Genomic DNA, 16,976 nt, shown 5'->3' with positions numbered 1-16,976 from the left:
TAAATGGTAGATGGGGATTTGGAAGGAAAGAGAGAGAAAGAGAAAGAAAAAACAATAAACCATTAGAAAAAACAAATGCACACACATATTAAATGACACAACTTTTATTTGTTTTTTTAAATGGATAGTGATTTCAATGGGAATTTTTCCTGGTGACATGATTCATTCTTAACTCTTGTTGAAATAGAAACATATTTTAACTTCAATATTATGATAAACGGGATATGTAAGTGTCAGTGCTAATTGCTTAGTATTTTAGTCTTCCACAACTTGATGCCTGTGGTATCTGGACATTTCATGGCCTGTTCTGGTAAATAAGGAGTCAGTGATGTTTAAGGAACAGTAACTGTGGCCAGAAAAGGAAAACAAAAAGGCCAGCACAGTGGCTCACCTGTAATCCCAGCACTTTGGGAGGCCAAGGTGAGAGGATCACGAGGTCAGGAGTTTGAGACCAGCCTGGCCAACATAGTGAAACCCCATCTCTACTAAAAATACAAAAAAACTAGCGGAGCTTGGTGGCGGATGCCTGTAATCCCAGCTACTCAGGAGGCTGAGGCAGGAGAATTGCTTGAACCTGGGAAGCAGAGGTTGCAGTGAGCCAAGATCACACCATTGCACTCCAGCCTGGGCAACAGTGTGAGACTCCATCTCAAAAATATAAAATAAATAAAAACTTCATATTTTCCAAGGTGAGCAATATAAATGGGGCTTAGGAATACCCCATTAGATAAAAAAAATCTCCCAGAGAGAGAACCCTTGAGCCTACAAACTAAACTTTCAACATAATTTTAAATAAAGGCTTTTATGTAGTATGAGTGCATTTTTTAGTTGATAATCAATTGGCACTATTATGTAGGCCTTCTAGATTTGCAAATTTACAAGTTTTTACAAGTCATTTGGGTCCTTCCTCAGGAAATCAGTTTAAGTTTTTTTTCCTATATTGACTCAAAGAGCCTAGTTGTCCTTAAATCCTGTGCATATATTTGCCTTATAATTTGATGGCATTGAATCAACACCCTTATAGGGTCTGTAGTGTTGTAAGAAACTGTTAAATAAAAGATCACATTTGGAAAAATAGACTGTGCCAGATAAAACCAGTATTGGATATGAGTTCTGTGCTTTGCTTTAAAGCACCTACAACTATTCAAGGAAATATATCCTTGTCCCTTACTCTCAAAATGGATATTCTAGATGAAAACCAACTGATCTATGTCTTTGTGAAATTAGACTATGGCTATAAATTAATGTAAACACACAATGTAATATTGATCTGTTAAGCAGAAAATTATATATTTGTGTTAGCATTCAAGCCTATAGAGATTATAGAGCTAATTATTATTGAAGCAATTAAACTGTTTCAAACTGAATATGGTTGGGTAAGTACACCTTGCCTTCAATTAATCACTATGTTTAAATGTACTATATTAAGTAGATCTTTGTTGAGCATCATCAGTGTGCCTGAACTTATACAGAGCATGATGATAGCTCACAGTTTTTTGTAGCACTTACATGCTGGTCATTGTGCATTATACATAGATTAATTATCAAATCACTCTGTACAAAATAAGCATATTTATTATTCCCAGTTTATAGATGTGGAAACTGAGGCATAAAGAGGTTTAATAAATTGCCCAAGATTACACAGTTAGTGTCTAAGCTGGAATATAATACTGGAAAGCAAGTCAAATTTAAACATGTTAAAAATGTTTTTATAGACTCTAATATTGAATTCTTTTCTCTCTTTAACACCTTTCTAGTTGATTTGGAGCATATGCGAACAATAAAACCTGAAAAACACTTACGATTTTGCCAGGAAAATGGTTTTAGTAGCCACTTTGTCTCAGCCAAGACAGGAGACTCTGTAAGTAAAATAATGAATACTGTATATTATAATTGATGGTTTTACTTTTATCTACTAACATTCCTAGGAAGTATATTTCTATTATTTAACCTTTGGAGAAAATTAATTCCTATAGAAGATATGAAATTCCTTAGATTAACTATACCATGTTTATTCTGGTTATATTTTATAATTCATTTAACATAATTTTATGGTTATTTTTAAAAAGGGAATTAAAATGAATATAAACCCCCCATAATCTCAGTATCTAGAGACAGCCACTCATAACCTCATATGATTCCATCTAGTCTCTCTTCCTGATGCTCACAAATGCTAGTGCTGCTGCTTGCAGCTAGGAGATAGTATTTATTGAGTATTTACTTTATTACAGACATTGTTCTACTCTGATTATCTCTATTTTATAGATGAGTCTCAAAGAAATATGTAATAGGGTCCAGATTACACAGTTAATAAGTGGAGAAGATAGGATTTGTGAAGGCAAATAGTGACACCCTGGGGCTCACAGTCTTAACCTCAACTCTATTTTTAAAATTAAGATTATAATATAGAAATAATTTTATATTTTACTTTTTACTTAATATTTTTGTCATTCCCAAGTCATTTAATAATAATAGATTTAATAGTTCATTTAATAAATGTTCAGAAATGTATTAAATCATATTCCTGTTGTGTAACATACAGGTCATTTCCAAGTTTTGAACATAATGTTCTAATGTAAAACTTTGTCCATAAGCTTTGATGTTTTGATTATTTTCTTTAGATAGATTCATTGATAAGGGATTGAAACATTGCCAAATCACCACCAGAAAGACTAAATTCATACTATCACCAGCATTGTACGTTTGCCATAACTACATCCTTTTAACATTCAGTATTTATTTATGTATTTGTCAAATTAGTAGACCCCAAAAAAGAAAAAAGATACTTCATTATTTAAATTTGAGTTTCTTTGATTGCAATTGAGGTTGAAATTTTAAAAGTTTTATTAGTTACTCACTTTCTGCTTTTTACTTGTTATAATTTTCTGTTGCATTTAGAAATTTTCTATGACCATTTTTATATTAGCGCTAATAGTCATGTGTCATAATTTTTTCAAATAATCCTCACTGACCCCCATTTGAATATTTTCTAGTTGACATTTTTCAACTAAAAGAAGTTTGAAGTTTTTCTGTCACTTAATCTTTTTGATGTTTTCCTCTGTAATATCATTTATAATTTTACACCTAAAATAAATACTGAATAATATAACGGGGGTTTAATCTTTCTTTTGTTCAGTCTCATTAAAAATTTTGGCCTCCTAGAACCCTTTCCTCCCAGACAATGTGAACATGGGCACACACTCACCCACCCATGCCTTTTGAAAAATATATAATATCAATAACCCTAGATAAACTCATCCATGGATTCATTGAGCTTCTACCCTTACTTAATCTTCCTGGGGTCTTTTTGCCATTTCAGAATTATTTTAACTTGTAGTATTTTAGCTTGTTTTCAACCACCTAGTATTTTTTGGCCACTTAGTGTTTTTTGTGTACTTCTGTTGAACCACTATTAAAAAGCCCCTTTATTTTTTTCAAGTAGTACTTTGAAATGGTTTGTTTGTATGACAATACTTTAGACTTGTAATCATTTCCAGCTCCAGGTAACTTCCTCTCATTGCTTGAGGAGTTAGTTGAGTCCTGCTTTACTACACTTTCTCTGATATTACCTCTGTCATAATTCTTAGTGATTTCAGTATCCTTGTTTCTCCCTGACTCCACCTTAGTCACTCTCGCGTACTACAGATCTTGTCATTACAAATTACTGTGCCTCTTCTATTATCTCAATATCAGGCATCCTAATCACCACCAACCATCTTCTGTTTCACACCCTTGACTGCCCAAAGACAACCATTCTCAACCCTAGCAAGACCTACAAACATTGATCGTAACACTTTTGCAAAATCTTAACCTCCTTTCATGTCTTCATTTTTCTCTCTTCTGAACTTAAATCTTATGGCCAGTCCAAATCATTGCTATGCGTATACTCTCAATTCCCTTTTTTCTCTTTCACTTTGTCAGACTCACTTGGCTAAATGTTAATTCTGGTTTAAATCAAGCCTCCACTTTTCATGGCTGTACCCATGAAGATGACCAGAAAAAAACACAGAGGGATGCTGGAGGTTTCACTTTAAGTTCACAATGACTAATCTCAAGTGGGCCCTTAATGCTGCTCAGTAATTATGCCCTATATCCCTATTCTGTTACCTCTTCCCTCACCTAGATGACTATTTCATAGCTTCTCTTCTTCAAATGTTCAAACCATCCTCTTCTCTTCTCTCAGCTGATAACCTTGTTTCCTATAAGAAATTTGAAAGAAACAGGAGACAACTACATGCTGCTGCTACCAGGTCTAACCTCATCCTACTTACCCCGTGTGTTCTCACACCTTCTGTCTTCTCTGTGGTTACTATGGGATTTATTCTCCCAGCTAGGGCAAGGAGATAATTTGCTGAATCAAGGATATTGCTTTATCACCTCTCTCTTTCATGTGTATTATTTTTCCCATCTACTGGCTTATTCTTTCACCATACAAAATATTATGACTTCTTTTATCATAAAAACAAGAGAACTCTTGATCCCTCATTTTTTTTCTAGCTGTTGCCTTATTTCCTTCCTTCACTTTCCAGTGGGATGTTTTGAAGAAGTTGTCTCTAGTTCTTCTTTTCCAAATTTCTCTTTAACAGTTCCAGCAGACTTTTGCCTCAATATTTTATTCAAACTACTATTATCCAGGTTGTCAGTGGCCTCCTTTTTGAAGAATCCAGTGGTCAGTACTCAGCCCTCATCTTATTTGATTAAGTAGCAACATACATAATTGCTGATCACTCTCTCCTCTTTGAAATACTCTCTGCGTTTAGCTTCCGGGATACAACGCCTCCTATTTTCCTTCCTACTCACTCACTACTCTGTCAGTCTCCTTCGCTAATTTTCTCATCTCTCCACTCAGCTCAGGTTCAGTCCTTAGATTTCTCTTTTTCTACACTTATTCCCTTAGTGGCTTTATTTAGTCTTCTGGTTTTGCCCATACTTTTCCCCCGAACTCTAGACTCTTATATCTAACTGCCTGCTCAACATCTCCACTTAGATGTCTAACAGGCTGCCCAATTTAACATGTTTAGAACTGAGATTTTGATATTCTCTCCTCAAATCTCTCACAGTCTTCCTCACTTTTATAAATAGCAGATCTATTCTACCAGTTGCTCAGGCCAAAAAGTTTTGGAGCCAATTTTGACTCCTCTGTTTCTCTCACACCCCACATCTGTCAACAAGTCCCTTTGGCTGTACTTTGAAAATATATCCAGAACCTGCTGACTGTTTCTTACTGTGTCCACTTCTACCATTTTGGTTCAGACTTCATAATCTTTTACATTAGTTTACTTGATTGATTTCTTTTTTTTGTATACTTAGTCTCCTATAGTGAATGCTCAATACAAACAACCAGACTAATGCTGTTAAAATAAAAGTCACATTAGGCCACCCTCCCGTGCCTTCCATTTCATTTGGACTAAATGCCAAAGTCCTTCCAGTAGCCTACCAGGTTCTACATACTTTGTACTGCCTTCATCTCTTTGCTTATCTTCTTTTATAACCACACTTTTTCTCCACTCCAACACAGTACCTTTCCTGTTGTTCCTTGAACATTTACCGTCAGTGAACTAAAATATATTATGCTTCTTAGGGCATAAATGGCATAAAGCTACCAGGAATATTTATCCCTTTTTTTGTTAGAAATAAATATTAATAAAGTTTTGATAAATATTTTGTAAATAATCATGTCATGAATAGGGTTAAGAATATGGTAAGTCATTTATAAAGAAAAGATAAGTTATACTACAGTAAATGTCAGGGTTGGAACTCTAGTAATCATAGTAGACCTGGCGTAAGCTAACTATGTGTGGAAAGGCATATAGAAAAATATATGTCAATTTTTGTTTAATCATAATGGAATATAATTTTTCTTTACTCTGAACTGACAAAATATAGTAAAGAGTACCAAGTTACTTTATTCAAGATATATGGAGAATTTGTTGGAATGATATGAAAGGCACAGAGATTATTAAAGTGTTGGAAAAGAAGACCCTTTAAGATAGGCTAAAGGTGGCTAAAACGACCAACATAAAATCGACAGTGAAAAACTAGGGTAGTAAAGTATAGATTATTTTATTTTCTCCAGGAATTATGGAGTTTTTATACTAGTGAGTATGTTGTTTTGTTGTTTTTTAAAGTGGTAGCTGTAATCATCATGCTAAATCTTTAATGTATGTGTTTAGAGAAAATGATCATTTCAATTCATTGAATTGCATGGAGTTTTAAATTATGGATTAATAATTTAAAATTATTATATTTAAAATGTTGCTACATCTGACAAAGCTATTTTTGGAATCACTTGCTACATCATATTTTTACAATTATTACTGCTTATCATTTTTAAGAAAATTCTGTTTATTTGAAGGTAACTTAAGCATGCCTCTTTGACATCATTTAAACCCATTTTTTTACGTAGGTCTTCCTGTGCTTTCAAAAAGTTGCTGCTGAAATCCTTGGGATCAAATTAAACAAAGCAGAAATAGAGCAGTCACAGGTGATTACCTTGAACTTTATATTTAAAAAATTAATGAATTTCTTACAAAGCATTAATTATGACCCATAAATTATTTCCCATTTATGCTTTCTGTGTATGTATCTCTAAAAGCTTTGGACATAGATTGTATGCATGAGTCAGTGTTGATTGCAGAAGATGGAGAATGTTAACTTTTTGCCAAATTATGATACCCTTCAAACCTCATTGTGTCTCTTTTGTTGGGAAAAAGATACTTAGTATAATGAAAATTTTATTAGTGGTTAACAAATGAGTTAAGGTGCTGACAATATTGTTTGTACCTTTTTATTTAAATCCTTTTCAGAGCTTCTATTCATTTTTAAAACATTCTTGACTGTAATTATATTAGTTTTTAATGTTATTTTGTTGTCAGTTTAATAGTGTTATTAATTAGTAAGGATCTCTAAATTTTTTCACTATTCCTAGATAGTTCTCTTACACTAAGAAAAAGACATGCAGCCAGCAGCCAAGAACTTTAAAATACCACTGTAATATCCCACTAATTTATATGTTTGATAGAATGAAAAATCAGAGCAAGAGTCTATAAAGTTACACTTCAGAAGTGGTTTGGTTAGAAATAAAAAACTAATTACAATTTTCCTCAATTTCTTCCACCCCATTTCCACCCTGTGCAACTAAAAAGTGTAATTACTTTTTCCCATCCTTAAATTTTTCTTTAATTCTTTTCGAGTTAGTTTGTATCTTATTCTCACAGTCCCTCCATGCGTGTGTGTGTGTGTGTGTGTGTGTGTGTTTCAAAACAAAGCAAATATTGAAAATTGTTAGACTGATGTGGCTGTTTCTAGGACTTGATTAAAATATTTGAGGCTTTAAACATTTGCTCCTTTTAATTCCCATCATTCAAAGACATTTGTTTTAGCACTTTCTGTGGCCAGATATGGTACTAAGATACTTTGTGCTGTTTAGCTCCCAGACACATGAAAAGTGGTTACTTGGTTTGGGCCTAGGAGAATATAAGAAAGAGAAGTCACCATGATTTGCTTGATCACACAGAACTTGGATCCCAGAGGTCAAGTGATTCCTTTCCTTTTTAGTTTCTCTGTCTGAATAATGTTTGTCTCTGCTTAATTAGAGAGTCTGTGATTATCATAAGTGATTTATTGATCAGACCTTATATACTCAGTTTAGTGGTGGGTCTAAAAAAGAATTAAAAGACTTTAAAATGTCCCTGTTTTCAGTAAAGAAAATTAATATGTTATGTGCCAGGGGGATTGCGTTATCTCAGTTAATCCTCGTAATAACTTTGGATCAGGTGAAATTTTATCATTTTATGATCAGGAAGCTGAGACTATGGAGAGATTAAGTAACTTGATCACTAACTCTTAGTTGAGCAATGGTGGAGCCACGATTTACACCCAGGTCTCTCTGACACCAGTGCCCTTGCTGTTTTCGCTGTACCATACTGGGGGAAAGTATACTGGGCAGTTTGGAGTGAAAGGAAAAAAATGGCTGAAAGAGGAGCTGGTATGAACAATATACCTGGGTACAAAAGCTTAGGTTGTATTTTGCAAACAGAACAGTTTGTTTAAAATAAATGACCATTTGTATCAGACTATAAAGAGTTTGAGAACAGATTTTGGGGATTTATGAATGCCAAGTTGATTAATTTTATTTGACCCATAATCATTTTGAGGTAGGGCAATAAATGAAAGCAGTTTTTAGATAGAAGTAATCTAATGGGATATTTTTGTATGTCGTTGGATGGGAGGGAGATTGGGGTAAGGAGACTGAGTTACTGCTACCATGTGATAAGGACCAGAGTCAAGGTGGAAAGGAAGAGCTGGATGGATATAAGGGAGATTTTAAAGAAGAACCAATAGGACTTGTGGAATGATTGGATAAGAGGTAGTAGAAGTCCAAGATAACCCTGAGATTTCTTGCCTGGAGGAATGAAGAAAGGGGAAACCCAATGATTGGTGGTCTTTCTGAGACGGGGAATGATGGGCTGGTGCTTTACAGGTGAGAGGCTGCACTGAAGAATTCCTTGTACTGCCTGAGCTGTGCAGTGGTGCTCAGATACAAGGAGACCTCTGGAGAGATGAAACAACTGGATACTTTTGAAAGGCAAAATTTGGAAAGCTTTATTAATATTAGCTCCTTCTTGTTGTAAGATCAACAGAGTTGCTATTTTGACTTTAGATATGGGCTTAACATTCTGGTATATTTTAAATAAAGAGCTATTAGATGTGTTAACACTCTACCCTCCCTGCACATCTACCTTGTTTATTATGCTTTGAGGTTTAATTCTATCTTCGGTTTGTCAGTGACATCTACTCTTAATGCATTCATTTGAAGGTGAATTCAAGCTACTGCAGCCTTCTATATGTTTGTCAAAATTCTTTGTGTATATCAGGAAGCCTCATTAGCCTTTCTTGATCCTGATGAATTTGGTGTTTTTGCCAATTAAATTATTGATTTTACAATTGATATTTCTCAGTGGAAACATTTTTGAAAGTTCATCTGAAAGACAAGGAAGTGCAGATAGCACACGCATGCGCACGTGCACACACACACTGCATGTGGTTTTTGCAACATTTGAAAGATTACTGGAGGGATTCAAGGGAATGTTTGAAAGCACTTTGTATTATTTTATAGAGAAGAAGTTAAATGGCAGACTCAGCTGTCACATTGATATTGATGCTCTACCACAATAACTTAGTTTGTGACATAAATATTTTGAGATTTTAGTCCTAGTTCCATTCACTGATTATTTAAAGAGATTCTACTAGTTTATTTCTAACCTAGATTGCTCCTATTTGGGAATTATATATAAAATTAGATATCAACACATTTTACAAGGTTTGCAAGGAAGAGGAAGAGAGAGAAAAGAAAGTGAATGCACAGTAAACATACTTTGAGGGTCTATTTAATGCCAGGGACAACACTAGAATCTGGGGATACAGAGATGAATAAGAGAAGGTCCCTATCCTCAAGGAGCTCCCAGAATAAGTGGGGCAACCAAACATTTAAACACTATAGATCCATTTTCACCATTCCCAATTTGATTAATAGTTTCATTTGCATCATTTATGTAGTCTTCCCCTTTCTCCCCGACCAATCGTTAATCCTCTAAGATAGTGTAAGAATTGATACTGTTGTTAACAAGTGTTCTAGTTTCCCAGGTTATTCAGATTTTCTATTTGCAGAGTACTTAGAACTTTAGGAGAAAATATAAATTTACAACTGCTATTATTTAGGAAATCCAGCAATCAGCTCTTTAAGAATGCATTAGATAATTGATAAAGAAAAAGCTTAGTCCGTTGAGTCCTGTCTTGCATCCTTCAGTCTGAATTGCAAGGAAGTTTTGCCATACGTACTTGGTGTTAAGAGTTACATTTTTAAGCGTCAACATTTTTACTTGCCAATTAATAAACTATGAATTTCTGCCTGGTTTGAACTAGGTATGTATTAGCTTTTAAAATAACAAAAATTTATATCATGTCTGAGATATTCATTAAACTGGCTAAAAATATATATTCCTTATTGTCACCTCAAACTATTTTCAGACTGTATATGAAAGTATCTCACGTAGGACTTGGCATCTGATAGACATGCTCAAGATTTTGATGTCTTAATTGACATATAATTGTACAGTGCAAGTACCCATTTAACCTTTGGTCTTAAGAGCCCTTTCTGCTTTTTAACTTTACCTGAGTATTGATCTGCCTCAGATTTTTTTTTACCCAGATGTTAATTTTTTATGTTCATTTTCCCCAGTATGTTTATTAAAACTGTACTGGGATTTCTTTCTTATCCTAAACACCACTTGTTTTCTTGAGGAGCATATTTTCTTATTTTGTACATACTACTCTAATTCTCAGGTGTTGAACATTGCTTAATGGACTCTCATGTCACATCTCATTTTTCTTTTTCCTATTCATCTTTTAAATTAATTTTTTAATATAAAATTTCAAAACCAGATGGGACTTTAGAGATAATGTAGGTAAACCTTGTTTTTATAGATTAGAAAATTGTGAAGACAGAAGTAAATAACTTGCACAATGTTTTCTTACTGGCAACATATAATGGCCCCTTCGTTATATAGAAGAAGAGTAGCTTTTTTAAAACTCCTGTGTGGAAAGTACTATGCTTTTTAACATATTATATCCTATAGCCATGCTTTAAATTGTATTCTATAATCTTGTTGTACTTTGAATGTACATCACTCAGAATATTCTGCAATAGTTTACACATCTATTTTCTATGATAGACTCTTATGTATCTCAAAAAACAGAGATTATGCATTATTTACCTAAATATTTGCAATACCTGGGATAGTGATTGGCTTCGAATGAATGATAGTGACAGATGTTTTAGCCTTCAGGGTGTGTTTACTCCATATCCTGGGCATGACAAACTATGACTTTTGCAGTGGTAAATATGTTACTATTATCTGGAGTAAGGTATAGGTGCACAGTTGACCAAATTTATCTTTAGCATCTCTGCAAGAGCCCATCTATACACCTTACACCTTTTTGCCCCAACTCATAGGTTGCTTTCTTTCTTATGCCCTCCATAGCTACCACTTCCATTTCCAGTATCCACTTGGCAAATGCTCTTTGAAAATATCAGGCTTAAACTTGTGTTCACCCATGTGACTCCTTTCCTCTTAGGGTCAGTTTGTTATTTTCATTTCATCAACTAATAGCAGAGAATAATTGAGTTTACACTGTGGCTCTTAAAATAAAGGTTGGTGTTTTGCAGGTAACATTTTCTCTGAAAACATCAATAAATGACTTTTAAATAAGCTGACTACAGTGAAATCACCTACCGTGAAGTTTATGACATGGAAATTATGTTTTTCTAATCATAGAAAGCGAAATTTGGAATCTGCAGAGCTTTGGTTACGGGTTACTTTTAGGAAACGTTTGACAAAGCGTTATGTCAAATAGACAAAGCCCCTGAGAGAGATGCTGTCTTGTTAATTCTTCATTAATTTGATTAAAATTAATAATGAAATCCAAGTCATTTACGTTAGTCAGTACTTGGATCAAAATGTCTCAAGCACAGGATAGTAACCTGGTTGTATTTATAGGGTAAGACTTAAACCAACATTTGGTTGGATTAACGAGTTGCTTACTGATTCAGCAAACCTCATCTCTTCATTGTAACCCGTAGTTTGGCATGAAACAATTAGGTTTGGGGAGGTTGGATAATGGTATACAATATTTCACAGATGTACCCCCCAAACTCATACCTCATTTGTTAGTTGGTAATGCTTCTGTTGATAGCATCAGGCTGAGTGCCTAGTAAATCATGAGTCTTGTCCAGATGTTAATGCTGCTTGTTCCTAGAGAACTTAAGCAGAAGCCACTCAAGGCTAATATGATCGTATGCTTCAGCATCCTATTCATTTACTCTCAGTTCTTGTAGAATCTTTATTTATAAATGTAATCACAGACAGCAGCTCATATTAAGATGCTTTTCGGTCTATCTTAATAAATTAATAGATGCTATTATGAAGGATGAGTGTCCTGAAATAAGATATTTGCAATCACATGGATAGTGAGGATAGTTTTAAATCTAAAAATTTGGGTAGCATGTTATCTTTATCATACGTATTTGTCTCATGTGGTCTTTTTGATCCTAAGGGTAATAGCAATTAAGAATATAACAATGTAATAACAAATAATTTTGTATTTAGTAAAACTATTAGATATTTGAAAGCAACAGCTGTTGTACTTAAATGTTGTACCTCATGTATTTTTTTTTTTTACATGACCTACAGCTGCATTTTGAACTTGTTTGTTTCTGTATGGAATTTGGAAGTATGGGGGTTAGGATTGGGAGGAATGGGGGAGTGAGCATCACAAGGAAGTCTTGGACAAGTAATAAATAGTATTAAATGTAAACACTATAAATGGCATATTACTTCCTCTGATGTCTTCATTTCTCTCCCCACCTTCAAAGATAATTAATTACTCCTTCCTCTGTGTTCCCATAGCGTATTATAAGTCTACTAGTTAAGTGTTTAACTTGTATGGAAATTAGTTGTATTTGTGTTTCTCTGTCCATTAGGTCCTCAGCAACTTGTGAATAGATTCTGTGTAAGTCGCCCACATATTCACTGTGTAGAGTGACTGGCACATAGATCTTGGGTAAAGCTTGTTAATGGAAATGGAATTAATCTTTTTATTGTACTTTAACATAGAAAAACCTCATAATTCTTCATAGTCCTCTGAAATACTGGGCATTATATATGTTATATATAATTGTATTATCAAAAATGGAACTCACAGTTTGGGAAATTCAGTGGTCATATCTATTTCAGTAATTATAGAGTTATTAAGAATAGTGTTTCTTAGGTCTTCCTTTTCTTTCCTTTTGTATGTGTACATCCTGCTGTTTGTGTGTGTGTGTGTGTGTGTGTCTGTGTGACATGTTTATATTTATATGTTAATTTTATTTTTCTACTTTGGTGTTTCCTTCTCTATTCGGTCATTGAACATACTTTCCATTTTGTCTTTTTTTTTTTTTTTAATTCTTTCTTCTTTGTCTCATTTATGTTGTATGGAATTGACAGCGTATTGTCAGGGCAGAAATAGTGAAGTACCCGGAAGAAGATAATCAACATACCAGCTCTGCTCAGAGTAGAATCTGTTCAGTACAGTAGTGCAGGTATTAAGGGATAAATTATTATAATTAAGGGAGGTGGGATGGGAGAACCAGTGAATGCTATCTTGTTCTTTATTCCTTATGAATAGGGAAGTTCAGATGATTATTGTACATTATTGGAAATTAATATTGCATAAGTCTTGATTTAGAACTAAAAAATTGGTCCCCTGCCAAGAGACGTGAATTAACAAATTGAGAACAAATTAAAATAACATTTCAGTTACTTTTAAACATATTTGTCTTTATGGTTGTGTTTATTACATGTGCAGTGAAGTGGAGAATTGAGGCAGTTATTTCATTATTCATTCCTTACCATTTTTCCTGAAATAGCTTGGTAATTGAAAGAATATTTTTAAAATTTGCCTTGAATTGCCCTTCTTTGTCTGCTTGTGTGTGCAGACTTGGTAAAAGAGTTGAAAACAGTAAAGGATTTGTTTTAAAGTATTACTTAGAGATGAATAATAAGCATATTGCTAAATGTATCATTTTAGATATTCCTTGAAGTATTGGAAGGAGGGAAGAAAGTATCTTTTGGTTTAAATTATTTTAAAAACATGAAGTAATTTTCTAAATTTTTCATTATACCGTATTTTGTTTAAAGTTGTATTCATAACCATTAGTGAGCCATTTGGAAATAAGTTAGGGATTTTGGAGGAAAGTTTTAGAAATTGGAAAAGATTTAAAAATGGGTTGCTGAGAGCATTTCTGCTTTATATGTGAATCCTCTTTAACATTTAAATGTTTTCTTACAAATTCACAAACTGCTGTAAACAAAGAAAAGTTACGGCTAAATATAATGGCTTATGGAAATATTAATCAATAATGATATTTTTTACTTTGAAATGACAAGTTCTTTTCTATGATTTAAAATATGTGTTAATGATTCATTTAAATTCTTTTGCTTTAAATTATTATCAGGGTTTAATTTTTCATTATTGATTTGTCAAGTTTTCATCAGACTTGTGATAACCTCAAGTTAATGTCATAAAACCAGGGACAACTCAATAGCTGAGTTGCCATTCTCTCCTTGGAAAAAAAAAATCCACTCTTCATTTGTTTGTCTGGTTTATTTTATATCAACTCCTGCTTCATTTATGGTGTCCATCATCAGAAGTTCAGCAAAGTTCAGAAAATAAAAATATACTTTAAGGAGCTCTTTCTAAATGTTCTGATGTCCTGATAATAACTCTGTTTTCTTTTATGACAGAGAGTGGTGAAGGCAGATATTGTAAACTACAACCAGGAACCTATGTCAAGAACTGTTAACCCTCCTAGAAGCTCTATGTGTGCAGTTCAGTGAGCACATTTTTCTTTTCTGTTGATAGTTCTGGCTGCCCTTCACCTCTGGGTGGGCCGGAGGATTTCTAGGAACTTGTTTTATCAGTGACCATCTCTGTAGTTCAGTTAACACTTTCCTCCCAACTTGCTTCATCATTGCTGTTGCCTCACAGTGGCAGGCAGCTCCTTGAATTTGAAAGAATTCAACTTTGGGACCACACACTTTGAATTCAAAATGGAAGACCCATTCCCTGGAATTAGACTGCTTTGTTGAGAAAGAATGATGTTGCTTCTTTATATGTCCTTGCTTCTTTTTTTCAGTGATGTAAATTTTTTTAACCTAATAGGAAAACTATCCAAATCTTGATCATCAGCCAGGATTTTGCCACAGCACAGTTTCGTTCTCTTATCTGAACTCATATGTGTCAAAGTATACTTCAGAGTGCAAACACTAAGCAAGTAATATATTTTACCTACAGATGCTTATGAAAACATTCTTTTGCTATCTATTGTGAGTAAAAATATATAAAGCTGTATCTAATGGAAAATGCTTGAAATGAGGCTGTAATAGAAATATTTTTTCATTTTTTAAAAAGGGGCCTAAATTGTTTATATTGTAGTTTGTAACTCACAAAGTAGTATTTGATATTGTATTTTTATTACTGTATCCTTGTCATTATGTATTGTGTAATACTCAGGTTTCATGGCTTTATGAAGTTTGATAAATGTTCCGCTGATGCTCCACATGGAATTTCTCTTCCAAACTGCGTAAGAGTACTCCCAAGAGTGAATTATAACATTGTGAATCAGACTGTACCTGATGTTCAGAAGTTTCTCTTTCACAAATAAATTTATTTAAATTACTTCTTTTGGCACTTTTCTTTCAAACATCTTCCTTTTCGTTACAGAAAGGCAGTGTATAATTTGGATACAAAATAGGTGACTGTTAAGTTTAACGTATAGTCAGTCACTTAAGAGTTGTGAGGTTATTTTGTTGGAACAATTAAAATCCGGACTCCATAGCTTGGCATTTCAGGGGCTTCATATCAGCTGCCTCTTACCTTCCTACCTTTTCTCATCCCACTCCACTGTACCATCATTACTTATCTGCAAACAGAGCTATGGACCCATTCCTATTTGCTTTGTGATGCTCTGCTTTCCTGTTTTTCCTCAATAGGTCCTCTGCTGGGAATTCCTTCCCCTTCTCCAAATATCTACCACCTGCTACCCAACCTTTGGGCGCTGTTAGGGCAGGACTCTGTTTGTCTTGGTCATAGTTGTTTTTTTTTTTTTGTGCGAAGACACAGTGACTGGCATGACGGGTGCTCCATATTTGCTACATTGAAGCGGTAACAAAAGTCACCATTACCCCTCCAAAAGCCAGTCCTTGTCTCTGCAACTTTCCGCCTTGAATCACTGCTGTTTGTGCCCCTGTTTTTATTGATTAATAATCCATGAGCTCATTGAAGGGCAGCTCTGGTTTCTTCTCTCTCATGTCTCTTACAGTGCCTAGCAGTGTGTCTTTGTGTTAGATTTGGCACAGGTGTGTGTAGAAATTTGGACACCTAATTTTAGAGCTGTAAGGGGTTTTGGAAAACTTCTCACATCCTTATGTGGCTAAGGAAACTGAAGTGTAGAAAGAAAAAGTAACTTGACAGAGATCATGGAATTACAGAGCTAGACTTGTTAGATCTGTCTCTAGGCCAATAAGTTAAAAAAAAAAATTAAAATATTTTCAAAATTGTGACTCTATTTGTTAGTGGGTCCAACCTCTTTCTCCTTTGATTTTTATGTTTTTCATTTTATGACAATTTAGCAGACTTGTCAGCCCTTCTGTTGATAAGCCCTTCAAGCTATTGAAGCTTATCTTCCTGATATGTGAAGGCCAGCTGACTAGGGATGTTAATAGAATACAAAGTTGAATAAATGAGGTCTCAGCCCTCGAGGAGTTTACAGTCTAGTGGGAGAGATGTTTGTTGTTGTTTCTGCTGTTTTAAAAGCTGTGATTGAGTGAAGACTTCTACTAAACTAAACTTGCCCAAGGCTTTACATTTAGTAAAAGGTGAGGCCATGCTCCTTTTGGTCCGTTTGTGTTGATTTTACCACCATCTATGTGAAAACTGAAGGGTTTTCAAAAAAATTTTTTCCTCCCAATACAATTACTACAGTACAATAAAGTATGACTTAACACATACATACAAATTTTAGTTGCAATTTCAGAGAGAAATTGCAGAAGTTCTATGAGACCAAATTTTTTTAGTGGTGTGTTTTTAAACTTAGAGCACTGAATGGTACTGCGCAGGGAGTCAGGGAAGAAAATGACATTGGTAGGCATTCTTTGTCCTGGACATTTCTAGGCCTTTGTTACATGGACTGTTTATTTTCACACCCATCTATGACAGGAGAATTATTGCCTCCTCTCATAGAGGAAACTGAAGCTGAGACTAAGTGATTATACAAAAGGCCTTCCTTCAGTAAGGGGTAGAGCCAGGGCCTCCACAAAGTATTTCTATGACAGAATGGACTAGGCTGGTACTGGTTTTAGGCTCCCTTTCATTTG

The 16,976-nt window shown here is 34.3% G+C and overlaps 1 protein-coding gene across 2 annotated transcripts in view; it reads left to right on the top strand.

The window, feature by feature from the left end:
• The window catches only part of RAB28 (RAB28, member RAS oncogene family), a 107,812-nt gene extending 92,533 nt beyond the window's left edge, over window positions 1–15,279 (top strand). The window contains exons 5-8 of one of the 2 annotated variants that reach the window (XM_012464845.2): window positions 1,758–1,861; window positions 6,407–6,484; window positions 13,047–13,141; window positions 14,346–15,279. In XM_012464845.2, coding sequence (XP_012320268.1) covers window positions 1,758–1,861; window positions 6,407–6,484; window positions 13,047–13,136 — 272 coding nt within the window. In that variant the 3' untranslated portion in view covers window positions 13,137–13,141; window positions 14,346–15,279. The remainder of the gene's footprint in view (window positions 1–1,757; window positions 1,862–6,406; window positions 6,485–13,046; window positions 13,142–14,345) is intronic. The other variant, XM_012464844.2, reaches the window with a different exon arrangement.
• Window positions 15,280–16,976: the final 1,697 nt, after the last annotated feature.

This window comes from Aotus nancymaae, unplaced genomic scaffold (assembly GCF_030222135.1).
Source record: "Aotus nancymaae isolate 86718 unplaced genomic scaffold, 86718_ANA_hifiasm-v0.15.2.pri h1tg000006l, whole genome shotgun sequence".
Taxonomy (NCBI): domain Eukaryota; kingdom Metazoa; phylum Chordata; class Mammalia; order Primates; family Aotidae; genus Aotus; species Aotus nancymaae.
This window is presented reverse-complemented; position numbering and strand designations above follow the sequence as displayed.